The sequence below is a fragment of the Ursus arctos genome, unplaced genomic scaffold (genome assembly GCF_023065955.2).
Source record: "Ursus arctos isolate Adak ecotype North America unplaced genomic scaffold, UrsArc2.0 scaffold_5, whole genome shotgun sequence".
Classification (NCBI taxonomy): domain Eukaryota; kingdom Metazoa; phylum Chordata; class Mammalia; order Carnivora; family Ursidae; genus Ursus; species Ursus arctos.
Genome location: NW_026623067.1, coordinates 62,473,831 through 62,496,418, shown reverse-complemented (window position 1 = coordinate 62,496,418; position 22,588 = coordinate 62,473,831). Strand labels below are relative to the sequence as shown.

At 44.3% G+C, this 22,588-nt stretch overlaps 1 protein-coding gene across 3 annotated transcripts in view; it reads left to right on the top strand.

Moving 5' to 3' along the window:
- Positions 1 to 17,430, top strand: part of ARSB (arylsulfatase B) — a 162,841-nt gene extending 145,411 nt beyond the window's left edge. The window contains exons 7-9 of one of the 3 annotated variants that reach the window (XM_044384097.3): positions 8,243 to 8,365; positions 14,809 to 14,892; positions 16,706 to 17,430. In XM_044384097.3, coding sequence (XP_044240032.2) covers positions 8,243 to 8,365; positions 14,809 to 14,892; positions 16,706 to 16,737 — 239 coding nt within the window. In that variant the 3' untranslated portion in view covers positions 16,738 to 17,430. Of the gene's footprint in view, positions 1 to 8,242; positions 8,366 to 9,129; positions 11,979 to 14,808; positions 14,893 to 15,263; positions 16,621 to 16,705 lie in introns of those variants that run through there. The other 2 variants (XM_057307254.1, XM_026498736.4) reach the window with 2 other exon arrangements.
- Positions 17,431 to 22,588: the final 5,158 nt, after the last annotated feature.

Below are 22,588 nucleotides of genomic sequence, written 5' to 3'. Positions count from 1 at the left end.
ACAAATTCTTCCTTAAGGGTTAACCAGCACTAATTGAAATGAAGACAGGGAACCTGGACCCTGCCCCCCTAACTCACTGTCCCAAAGACAACTCCCAAGGTGCTTCTGGAACCCCTTCTGGCTCTGGAGAATACATCCTCTGCTGAAAACCATGGACCCACCTCATTCTAGAAGCTCGAACTCCTTCAGATTTCCAGAGGTTGCTCAGATAAGGAGTTCTATAAGTTTACTACATATCATGTAAGACAGTGATTTCTTTCATTTGCCCAAAAATTTTTTGCTAATCTCCTTTTTTATATCCAATATCAGTGCACATGACCGGTCCATCTTATGACTGAGTATGTCTGTCTGGCCAGAAAGTTCTATCTCAGGGGTGGCTGTCAGTTCTGAAGGAAAGAAAGATTTGTTTTTTGTTTGTGCTTCTCTTCAAACCCCTCGTTTCTGCCCGAGGTTAACAAATCTCCGTCACGCTGTTTGCCTGACTCTCAGAACGGGCTAGAAACCACTGAATTTTATGCTCTAAAGGGGTGAGTTGTGTCATATGTGAATAGTATCTTAATAAAGCTATTAGAAAAAGAAGTTTACTTTTTTTAAAGTATTTAAATTCCTCTCGTGCCTCCCCGTTGATGAGAAGAAAAGTGCTAGTTCCTCGGGCTGGCTTTTCGCTCCCCCGAGGCTGCTTCACTGCCTACCATCCGCCTGGCCTAGGCCTCGACAGCACTTGCCCCCCTGGCCTTCCGAGGCGCTCCATCGCGGAGACTGCTGCTCTCATTCTTCGGGCTGAAAGTGCCTTCACCTTCTGTTTGTCCAACTTTCGGTCATCTGCTGTTTCAGTGAGCATCGTCCAGTGCTGTCGCTGGTGTGCCTGGGCACGGGGTAAGGCCTTGGGATTATACGGCTAAAGCAGAGCCAGGCCATACCCTCCGTTGCTTGATGCCGGGAGAGGGCTGGAGTGGTGGGTAAGAAAAAGGCGCAGCTTCCAGGTCTTATCCGAAGTCCCACTTTCTTCGTCTCTCCTTCCTGGGGGCCTCAGCCTGTATCGACGTCTTCCTACCGTGACCTTTTGTAATATTTAGTGTCTGACCTTCATGGTATTCTTCCTGGTATGGTTCATTCAGCCATTTCATATGTAACGTACGCTTGCAAATACACAGCTCCCTTGTGGATGCTTTTCTATTGCGGCTGTAACAAATTATCACAAACTTCGTGGCTCAAAAGAACGCAGACCTATTGTCTGACAGTTTTGTTGGTCAGAAGTTCGGTCTGGGTCTCACAGGGCTAAGGTCAAGGTTTCAGAAGTGCTGAATTCCCTTCCAGAGGGTCTAGTACAGAATCCATTTCCTTTGCCTTTTCCAGGCTCTGGTGGCCACCCTCATTGCCTAGCTCACGGCCCCTCCTCCATCTTCAAAGTCAGCAACACTGCCTCTCGGACCCATCTCGCTCTGACCGAAGTCGGGAAGGAGTCCCTGCTTTTATGGACTCGTGTTAGATTGGGCCCGCTCAGATAGTAGGAGATAACCCCCACATCTCAAGCTCCTTACCCTTAGACATATGTGCAAAGTCTCTTTTGCAATGTAAGGTAACAAACATCCCACAGGTGCCAGGGAGGTTAGGATATGGACATCTTTGGGAGTCACTATCCTGCCTAGCACCCCATTTTATACTTCTTTGTATTGCATGTGAGATGGATAGAAAAAGATACAATATGCAAACACTAACACTAATGATGACAGCTAATAATCTGTACATCAGACAAAGTAGACTAAAAGGGGAAGGCATTGTTGGAAATAAAGAGAAGCTTTTCAAAATTACAAAAACAAGAATCAGCCAGAAAATTACAATGCTTCCAAATGGGTAAGCCCTTAATAATATAGTCTCAAAAAATAACAAATTCCCAGTCGCAGTAAGAAATTTTCTACATAACTCTCTCAGTAACTATTAGAACAAGCAAACAAACCAAAAAGTTAGTACAGATGTAAAATATTTGAACAGCATAGTTAACAACTATGATATGTTTGGATCACTGCACCCAACAACTTGAGAATACATGTTCTTTTTTCAACTGAGAATGGAGCATTATACAGTTGACCGTATACTGGGCCATAAAGCAAGTGGAAACACATTTCCAAGGATTTAAACCATATATAATACATCTAACATGGTTCTAAAGTTAGAAGTTTATTTTTTAAAAATCCATGGATCTATTTTTCTAATCATAATGGAATTAAACTGGAAATTAGTAACAAAAGGATAATAGGAAATTCTCAAATATTTGGGCATGAAGAGATACACTTTTGAACAATCCATGAGTCAGAAGGGAAATCACAATGAAAATTTGAAAATATTTTGATCTGAATTACAAAGGTGCATATTTAAAACTTGCATGATAAAAAGAAATTGGTGCTTGGATGAAAATTTCCAGTATTAGATGTATATATCAGAAATGAAAAAGTTCTGAAAATTAAGTACTTAGGAAGTTATAAATAGAAGAGCAAATTAAGGGGCGCCTGGGTGGCTCAGTCAGTTAAGCATCTGACTCTTGATTTTGGCTTGGTCACGATCTCTGGTTCGTGAGATGGAGCCCCAAGTCGGGCTCTGTGCTGGGCAAGGAGCCTGCTCAAGACTCTCTCTCTCCTTGCTCCTTCTGCCCCTCCCCCCCCCCCCGGAGAAGAAGAAGAAGGAGAAGGAGAGGAAGAGGAAGAAGAAGAGTAGCAAATTAAGCCAAAAGGAAACAGAGGGAAGGAAATAATAAAGAGAAGAGGCAAAATTATGAAATAGAAAACAAACATACTACAGAGAGGGACTGTTGGTAAAATCTTGGTTTGAAAAGACTAATAAAATCAATTAACCTTTAACAAACCTTATCATGGGGAAAAAAGTGAAAAGCACACGCTGCCAATATCAGGAATGAAAAGATACTACTACAGATGCTGCAGACATTAAAAAAGATAATATGGAGATGAAAATTTGTATGAACTAGACAAATCCCCAATAAAATACACTTTACCAAAACTAAGAAAAAGAGAAATAGAAGATCTGAAGAGTCCCGTATCTATTCAAGAAATTAAATTAATAAATAACCTGCCCACAAAGAGAACTCTAGGCCCCCACTGCTTTACAGATGAACTCTTGCAAATATTTAGGAAGTAACATCCACCTTACACAAATTCTTCAGGGAAGACTTTCAATTCCTTTTATAGGACCAGTATAACCTTCACTCAAAAACATGATAATATTCCAAGAAAAAAATTAATAGAGCAATTTCTCTCTTAAGCATAAGTGCAAAACCCCTAAACTAAATGTGAATCCAGTAATATATAAAAACGACAAGCATGATGAAAAGGGGTTTATTCCATAAATGCAAGGTTGGTTTGGCATTTAAGAATCAATAAATATAATCCATTGTTTTAAAGATAAAAAAGAATAATTATGTGATATTTTCAGATGCAGAAAAAATATATGGTAAAATTCAACATCCATTTATGATTAAAAAAACTTAGTGAATTGGGAGTAGAAAGGATCTTCTTTAATCTGATAAAGCATAGCTACAAAATTTTTATAATGACATCATACTTAACAGTAAAATATTAAAAGCTTTTCCCCTGAAATCAGGAGTGAGATAGGAATTCTCATTATCACTACTTTTATTCAAATTTATACTGGAGATTTTGTCCAGTGTCGTAAGGTAAGAAAAAGGAAACTAAGAGATATAATATGGGGGAGAAGCCAATGTCATTATTTGCAGATGACATGACCGGTTGCATAGATAATCCAAAGACTCTGTAAACATAGGATCAGAATTAACAAATGAATTTTGCGAAGTCACTGGGAACAAAGTCAGTATCTAAAAAAGCCAGTTGTATTCTTTTTTTTTAAAGATTTTATTCATTTATTTGACAGAGAGAGACAGCCAGCGAGAGAGGGAACACAAGCAGGGGGAGTGGGAGAGGAAGAAGCAGGCTCATAGCGGAGGAGCCTGATGTGGGGCTCGATCCCATAACGCCAGGATCACGCCCTGAGCCAAAAGCAGACACTTAACGACTGAGCCACCCAGGCACCCCCCAATTGTATTCTTATATACAACATCCAGAGTATGAAATATATTTTTAAATGTTGTTTATGGTAGTATTAAAACACATTAACCAACTAGGAGTAAACCTAAGAAAAGGCATGTAAGACCTCTCCACAGAAAATCATAAACTATTATCAAGAAAAGATACAGGGATCCACCACATTCATGAATTGTAAGTCTCAGTATTTTAAGACAGCAGTACCCCAAATTGCTCCCTGGAGTCAACCCCATCATAATCAATATCCCAGCAGCTAGTCTGTGAAATTTAACAAGCTACTCCTAAAATTTATATTGAAAATGCAAAAGGCAATAATGATGAAATCAGTCTGGAAGAACAACAAAGTCGAGCACTTACACAAGCAGGTAGAAGAACACATGATAAATCTACAGTAATCGAGATAGTGGGGTATTAGCATAAGCATAGACAAATACACCGGTGGGACAGACTAGAAACTCTAGAGCTTGGCTGTCCAATGCAGTAGTCACTCGTCACATGTGGCAGCTTATGTTTAAATTGATTTCCTCAGTTGCACTCGCTGCATTTCACATGCTCAGTAGCCCCGTGCAGCGAGTTGTTGGTGCGATGGACAGCACAGACAGAGAACGTTCCTGTCACTAAGAAAGTTCTCTTGGACCACGCTGCTTCAGAGACAGACTCAGCACAAATGGAAATCAGATGTTTGACAGAAGTGTCCCTGCAGAGGAGTAGAAAAGAACAGTCTTTTCAACAGTCTTGGTCAGATGATAGCCATCTTTGAAAAATGAATCTCGGGTCCCACCTCACTTCACACACAGAAACCAATTCCCTGTGGGTTCTGAGTCTGAGTGCTAGAGGCTGTGGAACTTTCACGTAAGGGAGACGTCCGGCAATGAAAATGAACGAAGTGCTGGCAACAGGCTGAGCCCCAACACCAAGGGTGAACCCCACCAACATTATGAGATCAGTTGGAGCCAGAAAGAAAAAAGAACATGCTGTATGGTTTCCATTTACACCAAGTTGAAAAGCAGGCGGAAAGAAGTCTGCTGTCGGATAGCAGCTACGTTTGAGAGGAGGGTGGAGCGTGGAGGCTGCCCACGCAGGCTTCCGAAGTCCTGGTAATGTCCGGTCTGCTGAGTGGGCTGCGTCTGCGGAGTGTCCTGTCTTCATCAGTGCCTTCTGCGCACTTCTCTCGATGGGTGTTACTTAAAAATGTTTCTTAAAGCAACGCTTGGATTGACATGGAAAAACAAAGATCATTCTTGCTGACTGAATGATGTTTAAAAAATGAAGATTCTGTCTAAAATGTTTAGATAGGCAACAATTTTAAGTGTGAGAGCATCAGGTACAGGGTATGCAGAAAGGGAGACATTACTGATAGGAGGGCCGTTAGGATGTGTTGTTAAGTTGGAAAGGTGCGCACCTTGCAACCAGACAGTTTTGCTTCTAGACACCAGACCTAGAGAAACTCTTGCTCGTGTGCACAAGGAGACGTGGGCAACAGTGCTCGTTGCAGGAGAGTTTATACTAGGAAAGAAAAAAAAGAATAATTGAATTAACCAAAATGCCTAACAGAAAAATGGATAAATAAAATGTGATTTTTTTTTTATATAGTGAAATGCTAAACAGTTAAAAGGAATGTATACACGCAAACAAAACTCAGAGCTCTAAAAATACTGTAGTGGATGAAAAAAGCGAGTTGCAGAAAATGTATAGCATAACATATACATGGACATTTTTAAAGTGTAAAACGGGTCTGGATATTATTCTCTGATGCACACATATGTCACTCTATTTTTAAATGGCTGCAGGATACACTGTGCACTGAAAGCGTGATAGCAGCGGCCTCGGGGGAGTGGGGAGGGGACCGAGATTGAGGATGGGGACAAATCGTCACATGGAAACTGTCCCTTCATTTTCATTATTCTGTTTCTCTCTCTCTCTCTTTTTTTTTTAAAGCAAACATGACAAAATGTTAACATTCTAGGTGTTGGTCACAGGATGTTAGATTATTCCTTGTAATTTTCTCTTTGTTTAATTTCTCAATAAGAAAAAAACAGAATTGACATAATAGCACCTTCCGTCATTTAGTCTTAGACTTATTTATTGTTTAGGTATTTTATGTTCCTGTTTGTTTTAAGAAAAAAATGTATATAAATATAAGTTTAGCTGAGACAGCTACATTTCCTCTCTTTGTTTATGCTTGCAAAGCACACTTGTTTGATTTAACGTTCTCTGATATCAAAATGTGTCCTTTCTGGAAGCCTGTGAGGAGTAAATCATGAGGGCTCACAGCCCCACTACAGCCTGTGTATTAAGAACGCATTTCCTACGATAGACATCCTCTGTGCCCCGATCTCGGCAAGCATCCGATTGTATCGGAGCCAAGATACCCACAAGCAGGCAGAGAGACAAGAAGTCAAAAAGATCTGCTAACGATTTGTTGATACGTGACGGTGAAGACAGAAGGTCTGAAACCACCCATGTTTATTGGCTCTGTCTCCAGTATGTCCTTCCAGGGTCATTTGTACAGGATGGACCAGAAGAACGGGACCCTGCCTTTTCCCTCATGGACAGTGCTTCCCACAGGAAGAGCAGCAGCGCAGGAGTCCAGCTCTGGCAGGGAGGAGGGCAGTCTCAGAGTCTTTATGCCAGGACGGTGGACACATGGGCCGGCCGCCATGGTGGAGAGAGGATTGTTCCCAATGCATCACACACACCCACACAGCTATTCCCCTTAGGCAGGTGGTCTGGCAGCCTTTGGAAGTACGCCCAAGGTGACTGCTGTGACCATGTTTGGTTGACAGGTAAATGTAGGCTGAAAACAGACTAGATATTTTAAACTAGATATTTTAAACATGCACAGGTGAGGTGGGGGCCTCCATACCTTGTCCTCACAGATACACCAGGGTCTCTGTTTTAAGGATTTTATTTATTTATTAGAGAGTGAGGAGAGAGCACAGCAGGGTGAGGGGCAGAGGGCGAGGGAGAAGCAGACTCCCCGCTGAGTGGGGAGCCCAACATGGGGCTCCATTCCAGGACCCAGAGATCATGACCTGAGCCGAAGGCAGATGCTTGACTGACTGAGTCACCGGGGCGTCCCTCCACCAGGGTCTTTAACTTGAGTAGAACTCGGGTCTCTCTTGCAGCACCTTATTCACTCCTGACATGCAGACCACGGAGGGAGTTGTCCAAAAGAAGGAACCGAGCATGCTCATTTCAGACTTTTTGTTTGTCTAATTTTGGGGCCAGCCTGCTCCCAGGATATATGCAAGCACTCCGGTCTGCTCTCAGCTCTGAGGGAGCCCAGTGGTGTCCAGCATGATCAGTGATGGGTGGTTTAGTCTTTCTAAGTCAAGGGTCAGTTAGTAGAAAGGCCTCTCTGCCACAGATCTGAAGCTATCTTCTCTCCAATCAACTTTATCGATAACAAAGGCAATATTTTTAGCTCCAAAAGTCTGGTCTTCACCTTTCAATTGGTTCCAAATTCAAGAAGGTGGGGGAGTAGGTACTATTAATTGCTCCCCTCAAAAACCTAATAATCAATTAGTATAAGACCCCAAGATGATAAAATAATGTAATCCATGATAATAACCAAGAATTTGTATAACCAATTCATTCTTACACCCATAATTATCCTGTTTGAATAGTTAACTGAGCATTGCTCAGTTACTTTTAGATTTCATCAGTGCGGTTAAACAAAGATAGTACTATTGATCATGGCGTGATTCAACTTTCATAGCTTGAGACAGACTCCATTAAAATGTACGTGTTATAATCCATTTCATTATCTACATAAGTGTAAGTATATATAGAAAATGTATTCACCAAAACGATCATTGAACAGCAGAAAGAAAAAAGGCACACATAGAAAATAAGCTACACGGCTCTAACAGAACACTGTTCTGCATAGGGCCAGCTGGACGTTGGCAGAACATAGTGATTTTAAGGGTGAATTAGTGTTCTAATCTCGTTGGGATTCCCTTTATATTTTGGTGGTTTATGACTGATGTTTAATGGAACTAGAGCTTTCTGTTTATATGTAAGAGAAGATTCATTTCTGTGGTGGGATACACAGTTACCCTCCAGCGTTGAATAAAAGCTACCGTTCTACAAGGAGGATATTAAATGTTGATTTATAACGACACGTTTCAATAACAGTGATCTGATGCTTCCACACTGTTTCTTCCCAGGTCCTGGGAAGAGCCTGGCTCCAGCAAAGGATGATTCTTCTCATCCAGAATATTTCTCCTTCAACACATCTCTCCATGCTGCAATTAGACACAGGAATTGGAAACTTCTCACTGGCTACCCAGGTAGAATGCTGAGCATTTCCCCCCAGAACAGCGAGGAAAACTTTACCAAAGTGGCAACTGCCTATTGCTGAACATACCTCTGGGGCTATTGAATGGGAAAAAATGGTTTGATCGACTGTCCTGACAAAAGAAGGCTGAGAATTAACTGTAGGTGGGGGAGAAAGCAATGCCACTCTAATGTGTCACGGAAAAGAAGGCTTTCAGAGATGTGTGTTGTTGAGCCCAGCACGTCTAGTTAGCAAGGAGAATCTCTGAAAGCTACATCCTCAACCAGTTGCGTAGCCCAGGGAGGTGGTTGCTTCCCCTGAGCACATTCTCTAAAAGTGACGTCTTTTACGTAGTTTTAAAATGTGGGGTGTGATGGCTAAGACTGTGACGCCGTTAAGCTGTGTTTATAATGATGACAGTCTTGGCATTTGTGGCAGGACAATTCTTCTTTGTCTTGTAGCGTCGTGCCATGTATTGCGGGAGACCTTAGCTTCCCTGGCCCATGAACACTGTACGCCAGTAGCAGCTCCCCTAAGCCACTGTGACAACTGAAAATTTCCCTGCCCCCGCCCCCACCCGCACGCACACACTTTCCTGGAAAGTGAAGCTGTGGCCATGTCTAGTTAAAGCATCAGAAGTCAGAGTCCGAGATGGATGTCTTTTTTATGTGTTCCTGCCCACGTCCCCGCTCAGCCTTATCCCCCCGCCTCCTTCCCTGAAGTGAGAACCTGCCTGTGAAGCTTCTCCCCCAGTAAACTGCTGTATTTCTCTGCCAGGCTGTGGTAGCTGGTTTCCTCCACCGTCTCAAAACAATGTTTCTGTGATACCCTCGTCAGACCCTCCGACCAAGACCCTCTGGCTCTTTGATATTGACCAGGACCCAGAAGAAAGACGTGACCTGTCAAGAGACCATCCCCATATTGTCAAGCAGCTCCTTTCCCGCCTGCAGTTCTACCACAAACACTCAGTGCCCGTGCACTTCCCGGCGCAGGACCCGCGCTGTGACCCCAAGGGCACTGGGGCCTGGGGCCCCTGGTTGTAGGACTTCTGCAGCCTGGGGGAGCCAGACCACCTTGCTGTTACAAGTTGGACTTGAGGCCTTTACTCCTGTATCTCTCGACTCATTTGCTCTCCCAACTGGGTTCCCCTGGCCCTTCTCTTGTGTCTAAACCACGCTGCGGTGTCTCATTGCAACCCCCCGTGCATTTAAGAAGCTGATAAAACCTGGAACACTCCTGTTGTTGGCTGGGGTGTGTGTCCTGGGGTGAGGGTGGCTGAGTTCAGCCTCCTGGTCCTGAGCCGTGGGACTGCTGGGAACTTGACTTGAAATAGGAAGTTCTCATTGAGTCCCGGAGGCTGGAACAGCTGGCTCTTTTTCCTCACAAGTCAGATGTTAGGTCTCCCTCTGCCAATAGCTGCGTTTTATTGGAGTGCCTCATGTTTCTTGTAACAAATGGAGGGAGCAGACAGTTTTTAATGGTTCTGTTGGCCAGGAGTTCTCCCTGTCTGTGAGATATCATTTTCAGGCATATTCTATGTGAATAACACCCCCCTTGGTTCACCCCTCACTTACTCACCCTGTCACTCATCTCATCATGGAGCATAAGGCCCATTTCATAGTTAAGGTCAGCATGGCAATATGCCTTCTTCTTGGTTTTGGTTATTACAATAAGGAAATGTGTTTTTATCCCCAGTTTTTTTTTTTCCCAGCCACTGCTCATTTTGTCTAGACTTCCTGCTACCCCCTCTCCCCTGTGGTTCTTCTCCTAACCTCCTTTTGACTCAGGCATCCTGTGCCTGGGAAGGCTGCTTCGGCTCTCCACTCTGAGCACCACCGGTTTTTGGAAGACTGCTGTGCTCTGCCTTCCTTTTGCCTCTAACCCTGAAGCTAGAGCCCCTGCCCAGAGAAGGCGGTCAAGTCTGGGTCTGCAGGCATGCTCGTGGTGGATGTGAAAGGGCCGGGCGGGTGCTGCTCAGGTCTGTGTCATCTGTTTGGTGAAGACTTTTCTAAGTTGCATGGAGTTCATTATCATGATTGTGGCTTTGTCTCATAATGTATTACAAGTTGCACGCTCTTCCCTAGCAATGAGGAGAAACCCCAGGAAACAAAAATTTTGTCCTGGGATGATGGAAGTGGGCAGTTTGAAAGGAACTGGCCGGCATCTGAGATACCGGGCCTCAGTAAAGCAAAGGAGGGCACTCCATGTTTCCCTTATTTTCACTGCTTGTACTGAGGTTCTGGGATAGTGGAAAGAGGAGGTGCAGTTTGACCTGCCAGCCCTTTCTCAGTCCCACTGATGTCCTACTAATGTGGATCAGTCCAGATTAGCCCTCAAGAATGTCAGGCTCAGAGAACTATGTGCAAAAGCTATAGTCTTTTCCCCATGAGCTCCACTGTTTTGTTCACTGCTCGTCACCGATGCCTGGATCAGTGCCTGTTACAAAGAAGGCAGTCAGTACTTTTTTTTTTTTTAATGAATGACAATTGAGAACAAATGAGAAATGAGAAATGTTGCACACCATGGAAAGTGCAGTGAGCTAAACACATCCTCCAACTGTTCCTTTTCTGTTCTCAAGCTGCCCTCCTGGGGTAGGAGCCGAGTCTACATATCTGGATGGATGGTCACGGACACTCCATAGTGAAGCCATAATGTCCTCTCCAGGAGGGAAAAGGGGAAACATGCCCGCCAAAGATGCTCTTTTGGCAATAATCCTCCGTTCTATTCTTCACAGGACACTAGAAGCTAAAACCAGCCAATAATGTGCTATAGGTCCTTGTGTAGCCATCCTTCAACTCAGTAGAAATATTTTCTGGTCACTACTAACATGTATTGTATTAAAATAAGATGATTGGACGGAAATGGTGCTAGAACTAAAGACGCCTACTACCAGCCTTTACCCCACTCCTGGGTTGGCAAACAGCTGATCAAAATGCCATCCCCTACCACCCCCACACCTGTGGCAGATACTATGAACTAACTGAGCCCAGATGTTCCTCTGGATCCTTCTAATCCCAGTGTCTGTTAACCCCAGAAGACTAGAGGCCATCACTACATGACAGCCATTCACCACCCCTGCTGTGCTCCCAGGGCTGCCCCAGTTCTAGTCCACTGGTGACCAAGTACAACATGGATGTTCTGCACTCAGTGGACTTAAAGGGAGTTGTAGAAACTAGTTGTTGTAAACCTTTTATTTGAGATTTTATTTTATCCATAATAGAATGTATCTCATTAGGTTTCTTTATTCTGTATAAGAAGGTGAACAGATTCATATTAATGTTGTTTCTCCCCAAATTGGCTTACCTTTAAAGAAATGTTCTATTGATTTAATTGTTTTTCTTTGTTACTACATGATTGTTCCAGATCTGGGGAGCAAAAGGTTACTTTATCCTTTAAAATGTGTCAATGGGGAGTTTCCATTTGAGTGATGAAAAAGTTCTGAAACGGGACTGTGGTGCTGTTGGCACAACAGGCCTCCAAATTGTGTACTTTAAAATGCTGAAAATGATAACCTTTATGTAGTTTTACCACAATTTTTTAACGTGTTGGCCCATTTTATGGTATGTAAATTACATCTCAATAAAACTGTTAAATAAATATAGCAAAAATATCAGAACTGAAAGAAATGTGTCAGTCATTGCCCCAAGAGTGCAAACTACAAAGTAAGTTATTGAAGGGAAGTCAGAAGAGGGTAGGAGTGAATATAAAGTGATATTAAGAGAGTGTATTTGTTCTCTATCGATGTATAACAAATTACCCCAACATTTAGCAGCATAAAACGATAAACATTTATTACTTCACCCACTGCATGGGGGTCAGGACTCTAGGAGTGGCTTAGCTGGGTGGTTCTGGCTCAGGGCCTCTCATGAGATGATAGTCAAGCAGCTGGCCTGGGCTGCAGTCATCTGAAGGCTTGTCTGGGGCCGGACGATCCACTTCCAGGATGACTCACTCACAAAGCTCTTAGTTGGAGGCCTCTGTTCCCTACCCTGTGGGCTTCTCCACGGGCTGCTTGAATAGCCTCACACGTGGCAGGCAACTTCCAGCAGAGCAAGTAATCTGGAGAGACGCAGAGCAAGAGGAAGCTACATTGCCTTAATGACCATCCCTAAAGTGCTACAGTGTCACTTCTACCTTTTTTCACATCCTTAAAAATGAGTTCCTAAGTCCAACCTTTGCACAAGTAAAGGAGAATTAGGTCCTGCCTTTTGAAGGAAGTGTCAGATTTGTGGACATATTTGATACCACTATGGATAACAGAGGAGAATGGGCAAATATAACCTGCTGGGGAATAGATTGTTCAATCAAGGCCATATGCATTTCTCAAATTCTGGTATTTGAAGACAGATGGAAGAAAAAGCATCCAGCTTTGCTAATTAGTGGTTAGAATGACCATCGACTCATCATTTAACCCTGTCTATGCCTCAATTTTTTTTACTGGTAGGGTGGGTTGAACTGAGTAGATCCCTTTTGCCCAGAACAATGCCAGACACATAGTATATATTAAACAGATGGTGGTTGACTGACTCCCAGCTAACTGAACTCCAGTGTAAGAATGTGAAATAAAACTGCTGGGGCGCCTCGGTGGCTCAGTTGGTTAAGCGCCCAACTCTTGAATGTGGCTCAGGTCATGATCTCAAAGTTGTGAGATCAAGCCTTATTTGGGCTCTGCACTCAGCAAGAAGTCTGCTTGAGATTCTCTCTCTCTCCCTCTGCCCCTCCCCCCCAATAAATAAATCTTTTTTTAAAAAACTGTGCTAAAAATAGCCTGAGACTATGCTCCATCTTGAAAAAATTCATTTCCTGAAAATGATTTAAAAAACTAATTTTTTGAATGCTTACTATATTCCAAGCATTGTATGAGGTGCTTTAAAGGAACTATCTTGTTGCCCAAGGAAAATAAAGACAATTTTCTTCTTAAAAAAAAATAAATAAGAGAATTATCTCATTTAATGTAATTTTAAACTAACCAGAGGTAATGTTTATAAAATCTGTTCAATCTTCATTATAAAAGACATACGTGGTTTTCACCCCCTTACATTTTTAAAATATCCAATCTTTATCCAAACATACAATTACTTAACTCAAGAAAATAAAAAGAATTATTTTCTCTTTTTAAAAAGTACACCAGAGAAATAACCCAAGGGTCAATCAACAAACAGATGGATAAACAAAATATATCTACACAATGGAATATTATTCAGCCATAAAAAGAAGTGGAATTCTGATACATGCTACAACATGGATGAACCTTGAAAATATTAAGCTAAGAAGCCAGACACAAAAGGGTAGATATTGGGGCACCTGAGAGGCGCAGTCGTTAAGCGTCTGCCTTCAGCTCAGGGTGTGATCCCGGCGTTCTGGGATCGAGCCCCACATCAGGCTCCTCCGCTAGGAGCCTGCTTCTTCCTCTCCCACTCCCCCTGCTTGTGTTCCCTCTCTCGCTGGCTGTCTCTATCTCTGTCAAATAAATAAATAAAATCTTTTTTTTAAAAAGGGTAGATATTGTATGATTCCACTTACATGAAATATCAAGAATAGACAAATTAACAGAGACAGAAAGTAGATTAGAGGTTACCAGGGGCTGAGGGTAAGGAAGAATGAGAGCTATTACTCAATGGATAGAGTTTCTTTTGGGGTGATGAAAATGTTTGAGAAATAGTGGTGATGATTGCACAACAGTGTGAATGTAATTAATGCGGTTAAATCGTACACTTAAAGTCAGTTAAAATGGAAAATTTTAGAGAGAGAGAGAATATATATTCTATATACAGAATATAAATTCTATAGTATTGACTGGGAAGGGGCATGATGAAACTTTTTGGAATCCAGAAAATGTTCTGTATCTTGGTCTGGGTGGTGTTTACATGGCCATATCCATATGTAAAAATGCACTAAGAAGTACACTCAAATTCTGTGCATTACGGTTTATATGTTATACGTAATTAACAAGTACTTTAAAACAAAAAACACCTGTCCTTAGAGAAGAGAGCGCTACATATTTATCACATATGTTACCCGAAAGTGCTTGGAAACATACAAATAATTGTAAAGAAAACATTTTAAATGCTGCAAAGACATTCACTAGTTGTAGAAGCCTTTTGTGATTCTGTAAGCACAAATTTAGGTTTTTGTTTTTTGCAAAACCTGAATGCATCGATTTGGTGTTCCTAAATTGAGATTTTGCTACCCTGGGTTTCCGGAAGGATTCTCCCCCGTGTGCTGGTGCTAGGGGAGAGGTGCAAAGACCAGGAAATGACAGGAAGGAGACTGCAGGCTGGCCTCCGCCCCGAGGCTTACACTCCAATTCTGTAGGACCAAGTTCTTTCCAGCTTAACAGTTGTTAAGTACATTCTATCCAATACTAAACATGTTGAAGTAGTTATTATCCTTCCCAGTCACCACTTAAACTTTAAAATCGATTTTTTTTTTTTTTTTGGTCCACGTGGAGAATAGCCGCAGCTGGAGCAGATTGGTTCATTTTCAGGCGGTTGGAAGACCTGCTCACTCTGCCGCCGTCCTTACCGACCGCGAGAGCAGGTAGGTTCGAACAGCTGTGGAGCTGCCTACCCGTCTCTTTCACCTTTGCCCCATTGCCACGGGAGCCACCCACCAGGTGGCACAAAGCGGAGGAGGGGGTGACTCATGCTGCCCGTGGCCTGACTTCAGGACTTTTGACCATCAGGAAACCAGAAAGGCAATTTAATTCTCAAACTAACTCACCCAAGTAACAGATCATTGAGCTTAAGATAGTTCATTCAATAACCTTTATTATTTGTTTGACAATAAAGATAGTACATAGCACTGTAACAATTTTAGAAAATACAGAAAATGCATAAAGAAAATTAGACAACCCATAAAACAGCCACCAAGAGACAGCCACCATTAACCTTCTTTCGTACCTCTTTAAGAGAGCAATGAAGTGGCCCACCTCCCAGACTGGCTTTCAAATCCCACTGTGCCCAGGAAGCCCTGTGCGGGTGCTGGGACCTACTCTGCGGTGACTGGGAACTTCCTGAGGTGCTTCTGTCCCTCCGTCTGCCCTTTCCTCCAAGAAGAATCACAGTTGCACTCTGCTTCTAACAGTTTGTTTTGCTCGTGTGCCTGGAGACCCTGAAGCAAGGGAAGCATTCTAAATGGGTTAATGTATAAACACACAAAGAAACCAACATACACATCCTCTGTGATACAGCAGAAAAACCACAGAGAATCCAGCAAAGGAAGAAGCCAAGAGAGTCAATAAACAAGTTGGTGGAGATGCGACATACAGGATGAAATATTAGGAAGAAATAAACATTGAGAAGAGGAAAAAAGAGACACCGTGGAAGTTTCTTGAGTTAAGAAGTTCCCTGAGCCTTAATTTCCAGGACTGTTAGTTCTGGCGTCTGATCTCAAAGGCACCCTCTGGGGAGACTCAGGGTCACAAATGCCTAGAAATGGCTTCTGCTCTGTCCACCAGCCAGCTTACACCCCAGGTGCCCACGTGGCATCGTCTGACCCAGATTCACACAGCCTCTTTGGATGCTGTAATTCAGCCCACCAGGGAAGCCATATTTTGCCAACTATAGCGGCAGGGCAAGGAATTAACCTTTACTGGGGACAGTCTATACAGCAGGCACACTTTACTTCTCCAGTGGCTACCAAACACGGCACGATAATGCCTAATCCTTAGGTAAATGTTTTTACCATTTTGAAAATTCTCTTGCGTGACATCATATAGCCAGTAGAGTTGGAATTAGGAGCCCAAATTGCTCTTAAAAAGCCCCCGCTCTCTATCATGCTCCCTGGCAACCTCCAGTCCTGCCTGCCTTCCCTTCCCTTTGTCCTGCGCCTTTAAGGACGGACAGAGCCGCCATTGTAGGAAGTCCCACTCTTGCAGCTCAGACTCGGGGAGCACTGCAGTGAGAACTGCAGACTGGCACACGCCTGGGATGAGTGTGGGGCAGGGAAACCAGAGAAGGGGCCAGTGCAACGCTTCAGCCAAGAAGGCACCGCAGCTATGGAGGTAAGAAAGTAGTGGGTAGCGGCGCCTGGGTGGCACAGCGGTTAAGCGTCTGCCTTCGGCTCAGGGTGTGATCCCGGCGTTCTGGGATCAAGCCCCACATCAGGCTCTTCCGCTATGAGCCTGCTTCTTCCTCTCCCACTCCCCCTGCTTGTGTTCCCTCTCTCGCTGGCTGTCTCTATCTCTGTCAAATAAATAAGTAAAATCTAAAAAAAAAGGGGGGGGTAAAAAGCTAATTGGAGGCTTAGAAAATAAAGCACATTTGAAAGGAGTTTGAATGACTCAGCCTGGAAAGGGGGTTTATTCATGTTTTTCATACATTTCATAGGAAAGTTGCTTTCCCACACGCAGGTCACAGAGGCCGGCGACCATCGCCCCAGTGAACACGCAAAGGACACGCAGGACAGTGCTGATGTGAGGACGCGAGACGAGGCTGACAGGTGGGTTCTTAAAAGCTCACTGTAGCTTCTGCAGGTGCTGGATGGAAAATAGACCCAATGTTCTATGCTGTTCTATGACCAGCCGGCGTCAACCAGTCTTTAATCTTTATTTATACTCCGTTACCATCTTGCTGAATTCTGGAGGTGGTTCCTACCAGCAACACTGACTACTCTCTTTTATACAAAGTCCAGAGGACCTCACTCCCTCCTCTGTTTCTAAGGCTCTAAGATGAAGAGTAACAAACACTTCAGATATACTGGTATTTCTTAAAGTTCCATTTGTAATGATTTCTCTTTGGGGATTGGAAGGAGAGAAAATAATGCAGAGGTTATGAGGAATATTGCTTCATGAGGGTCTCTCCTTGAGGAGGAACGAATAATGACTATGTTTAGGTTCAAATACTATGTTTTGGTTTAAAATGTTACAAATTAGAGAGCTCTGTGTTGGCCAACAGGACGGAGTTAGAGAAATGCTTTGTTTTCTGTAGCTAGCTAAACATTGTTGCCTTAAGTAAAAAGTCCTGTGGCTGAGCCGAAGTAATTATGCCCACAACTCCTCTCTCTGGTTAGAAGGGTAACTGTCAGTGAGAGAAAATTCCCTGCTTCTCATGCACATCTGGGGCGTCTGGTCTCGTGCTACGTGAAGGCTGGGCTCCTGCAGGGCATCTGCTGGCTTTTAGGCTAAGCCACCCCAGTGGCCCCCAGCCCCCCACCCCCGCCCCCACCGGTGCAAACCCACCTAGTCACCAAGGGGTAGCTAATCCATCCCTAGCAGGGGAGAAGCAGCCTGTCTTTGGACAGGGACGGCAAAACAGAGGAGTGAAAACGTGGTGCCATTAGTCTCGCCTCTTGTCACTAAGGTTTTACATGTAACCATCAATAAATAGAACTTGCCCTTACTTTCACCAGTACTTATTATCATACAATTTGAAGATTCTCGCTGGTTGGACAGGTTTTGAAATGTTACATTATTTTGTGTTTCTTTCACTACCAAGAGATTGGACTTTTCCATATTTTCATTGGCCCCTATGGCTCTTTTTTGAGTGTCCTGATCACCATCCTCCCTCCCCATGCCCACTGGTCATGCCTAGAGGGAGCAGGATGGGGGGAGCAGGAGCCAGCGAAGATGGTAGTGCAAGGAAAAGCCGTCCTTCACTTGCACCTGAGCCATCATCTCAGCTGGGGCTGCTGGTGCATTCGCAGGTGGTACATTCGGCGTGGTCAGCTGTCTCTGCTTTATGTCCTGTCTTTGGAACTGTGTCGGGAGGCAGGGAAAAGTAAAGAGGAGGAGAAGGAATGGGCAAGATTCTTTTCCTTTGTTATAAACCAAGTCAAACTGAGACTTGTGAGAAAGGTGAAAACTTGGTGATCCTTCAAAGTGATAATCTTTTAATATTGGAATAGAAGCACGTGTTGGGGTGGAGGGTGGTGGACGGAGCAGGGAGGCATCTGGCAGCTGCCCCAGAACTCCACTGTGATCCCAAACTCATCTCTGGTCCCAACCTGCACATGTACTTGGCGAAACGAATCTCTGCAGGTAACTGACTCACTCATAGAGTCGGTTCAACAACCGCTTGCTTCCTACTAAGCGTGTCCCTTGGGGTGATCCCACCCAACCCCACACATGAGAAAAATTCTGATGACTACCTGTCTCTCCCTGGTGACAGTGCTGTCGCACCTTCAGGCCCTTATACCTGGGCTGACTCATCTGAGTGGATTTACTCCGATGGGGTCCCTGAAACCTCTCCCCCTCCCACCGAGTCAGCCTCAGTGCGGGAGGTCAGTGCTCTCTGTATAAACAACTTATAATTGAAAACTTTCATTCCACTTTTAGCCTTGCCTTTTTTAGTATGAATAATCCTAATGCCTTTCATCTGACTTTCCGCACTTCTTTTGGCTCTTGCAATCTGCTGGTGCTCCGGTGTTTCTGAGCCTTAACGCAGGCTAGTGCCTTTGCTTACGTAGTTCCTTCTGCTCTTTTCTGGACCAGCTCCTTCAGGTCTAAACCTCAGGGGTTCCTTCCCTTGGGAAGCTTTCCCCAGCCCTGCTGAACTGGAATGGTGTTCCTATGAGAGTGGACATCACACTGCATTGTTATTCGTGTATAAATAAACTTCTTCCCCCCCAGACGGAAGTCTCATGTCTGGCGTGTTTAATGGAATATCTTTGTCTGATAGAGCCATGCTTGGCACTTAGACAATACCAGTTGAATGAGTTCCATTTGTTGAATTCAAAGGATTCAATTATCTTTTAATTGGAAGGTGACATTGTAGTCCCCAATTTCAAAGTCTAGCTCTTGTTCTCTATCTGCAGACCTTGTTTCTACCCTACCTGCAGAGCCTGTTTACTCAGCCTGATGGCAGCCCCACCCCGTTGCCTGCTCTGGGGAAATGTGTGTCTGGAACATTGGCTATCTTCAAAGGCTTTCGCTGTATCAGCTGGAAGGACTTCAGCGCCTTCGTCAAATCAGGGTGAACATTACACTCTCCAGACTCCTCAGGCATGTTTTGTTTATCCTGGAATCTCCTCCAAGATATCAGCTGATGGCTTCACACACTGTTTATGGCCTCAGATTTGGACAGACTCAGATTTTCCCCCTTCATCTTCCAATCCTTCTCTAAGATTTTCCTCCCTTCGTTTGCTCAAGCTTCATTACAAATGCTTTTCCATGTGTGACTTTCCCTGCAGAAAACTGGCTTCATAGCTCACACTTGGTGCTGAGATAAGTCTAGCAAATGCCAAGGGCTAGCTGGAAAGGGCAGATGGCATATTTCCTGATGCCCTTTTGTTATCCATCCATATTTACTCAGGCTTTTCTCCTTCCACAGGGTGGGAGTGGGTGGTTTTTTTGGTGTAGATAGAATGGAGACAAGCTAGTGGTTTCCTTAACGAAAGTGGAAATGCATTTTTTCAAGGCAGAGGTTGGGGAATAATAGAGATATAGACTTAGTTACCCAGGCACAGACTAGGATAGCACGAATCTTGGTGAAAAGTGTAAGGCACAAATGTAGTTAAGACCACACACATTGTTGAGCACCTCCTGTATATGCCAATATCTGGCATGGCAGGTAACAAAGAGAAATAAGACTTGGTCTTTGCATTCAGGGAGCTCACAGTTAGTTCAGAGAGTGACCATACAGAAGAGTGAGTGCCAAGTACAGGTGGGAGTCAGTGACAGGGAGAGGAGCACTATTTGGGTTACACATATGTCCCTTGACCTGACTGTCGCAATGACACCTAGAGAGCTATTTTTTAAGAAATCAAACCCGTAGGGCCCAGGACCACAGATGTCTTCCATGGTCATCAAGACTGTTTGGAGATGCTGATCTTTTTCTCGCAGGTGGACTCAGAAACCGGGGAAACAACCCCACACTATAATCCCTGCCCCACACATCGTTTATTGCTGTGTAACAGATTGCCGAAAAATGACATCTGGAGACGAAAAATATTATCTCCTCTAGTTTCTGAGGGTCAGGCACCTGAGTCCATCTTAGCTGGGTAGCTCTGGCTAAAGGCTCTCATGGGGTGCTCATCTCAGCTGAAGGCTTGATTTTGGAGTGGGCAGGTAGGATTCAAGAGAGAGCATGAGGACCCACCATGGAAGCCTCAAGCATTTATAGCTAATCTCTCAGAAATGACATCTGTTATGTCTGCCGTATTCTATTTGTTTAAAGGCTGTCACTAAACCCAGCCCCCCACCAAGGGGAGGAGATTACTCAAGAGTGTGGATACCAGGGGGCAACAGTCCCTGGGCACAATCTCGGGCTGCCTACTGTGTCCCTCCACCCAGTCCCAGTCTCCTCCCTGTCTCACTGCTTCCTTCCCAGTTCAGGACATGCTTATGGAAGGGACCCGTGATGGCTTTGCTCTTTCCTCTGTGCCACCAAGAGTGGGGAAATGGCCTTAAGTCATAACAGGACATTAGGTTGGATATTCTGCTTGTACGGGTAGTGGACCCAGAAGGACTTGATGCTGGCAGAGCCTCTGTCTATAGAGGCCAAGTACTGGATGGGAGACAGATTTGTAGGAAGAGGTCATTTCTGGAAGTGTTTGGCTGAGGGGGAGCCATTTTGCAAATTGTGATTTGAAGCCCCAGTCTGCCATCTTACCCAGATACTTACAGTCCTGTTATGGCACAGGACCGAAGAGCTGTCTTACAGAAGAGGACAGTTTCTGTGCCACCCCAGGGCCGAGCCTCACCCACTTGGTCATGAGGCCAAAATCGCCTTGGACCTCCCTTGCCTTCTGTCTCAGACCCTTCCAGTCCTTTCCTGGCTCTGTGACTCAGCATAGTTAACCTTAGCCCTGGTCATCCTTGTCTCCTGTGAGCTCTCCGCCGGCTCCAATCCGTCCTTGCCTCCATCTTAGCCGAGAAGCACTTAAGGTACAACTCTTTCCTGGGGGCTGGCAGAGGCCCCTGGTTATCCCACAGCTGCGAATCTAAGCCCAAAGGTGTAAGAGGCCATGGGAAAGCAAAAGTTGTTAGAACACAGTGGTGACTGCGGAATTTGGCACTCAAAAAGTTGTCCATATGCAAGTACCTCAATCCCAATTAAACCAGCTTCCTTCCTAGCTGGCCGCCTCGGCCTCCTGGCCCGCCAGCCTCCAGCTGGTTTTTCAGTGTTGTGCATATACAGAAGTAAGATGCAAATCGAATGCACTTTCATGAAGTGGGCAGTGAAGTCAGAGAACTACTCGGGTAAACCTACAGAGAAGGATCTGGCTGCGGAACTAGAGCAGTTAACAGAGATGGAGAGAAAATTGACAAGGACGCTGACACGGGAGGCTCTTCAAAGGAAGGTGATTTGAATATCAAAGGCAGAAGAGGGGCCCTCCGGAAACTGGTGAAACTCTTGAATATTTTCTGCACAAATATTCCTCTTTACCTTCCTGCCCTTGAATGTAAAATGAAGGAAGACATACTGTGCTAGCTTATAATTTTATCCAACAGTTAATGCCCCCAAAATGAGCTCTTTCTTCCATCTAAGAATTAGTGCACAATCACACAATGTCCATTTTATAAAATAGGCAATATATGATTTCATGATGTTTTAGTTTTGTTTGAAGATAAAGTTCCAGTCAAACTCGCTTTTTCCTCACTATTTACTGTGATATTTTAGAGGAAGCTGATGGGGTAGTGATGTGAGGCTGACAGCAGGTGTCAGAAAGGAGAGGGAATATTTTAAGCAGAAGCAGGAGCTAACAGGATGTGCAGTGGAACCTTTCCTGTTGTCTCAGGTGTTGGCTACAGCTTCAAAGCTGAAGTCAATGAGATAAGGACCCCCACATTCTAAAGAGAGATGCTAAAGAAATTCCACAGGACTTGCGAAGGAAAGGCTGGAGGCTCAGGAGAGAGAGTTCTTTGAAGGGAATTCTAAGAGGAGCAAGCTTTGCTTTTTCCTCCACTCCCCATGGGGAAGGGGATTCCTTCACCCAAGGCAAGCAGAGAGCAGGGGCAAGAGAACCTCAGGCCTGGGAGAAGGTTCTTGCAAGAAGGGGAGACAAACTGGTCTCTCACTTTGTAGATGGAAGCTTGTTAAATGGCAAAAATAGTTCAGCCTGTGGAGTGCTCTTACCAGAGAGCAGGATGCTAAGGGTCTTGGGAGACCCTGCCTTGTGTCTCTTGGAGTGTGGGGCCATGAGGACTGGCACCTGGCTCTCAGGGAGCTGTGAGAGTAGGGGCTGGCTGGGACTGGTGTTGGGGCAAGGTGAGGAGGGCAGCAGAGATAGTAAGATGCATTTCTGCCATTTGGAAGGCTAAGAGTGAGTCAATTTCCATGGACCAGGTGATAGC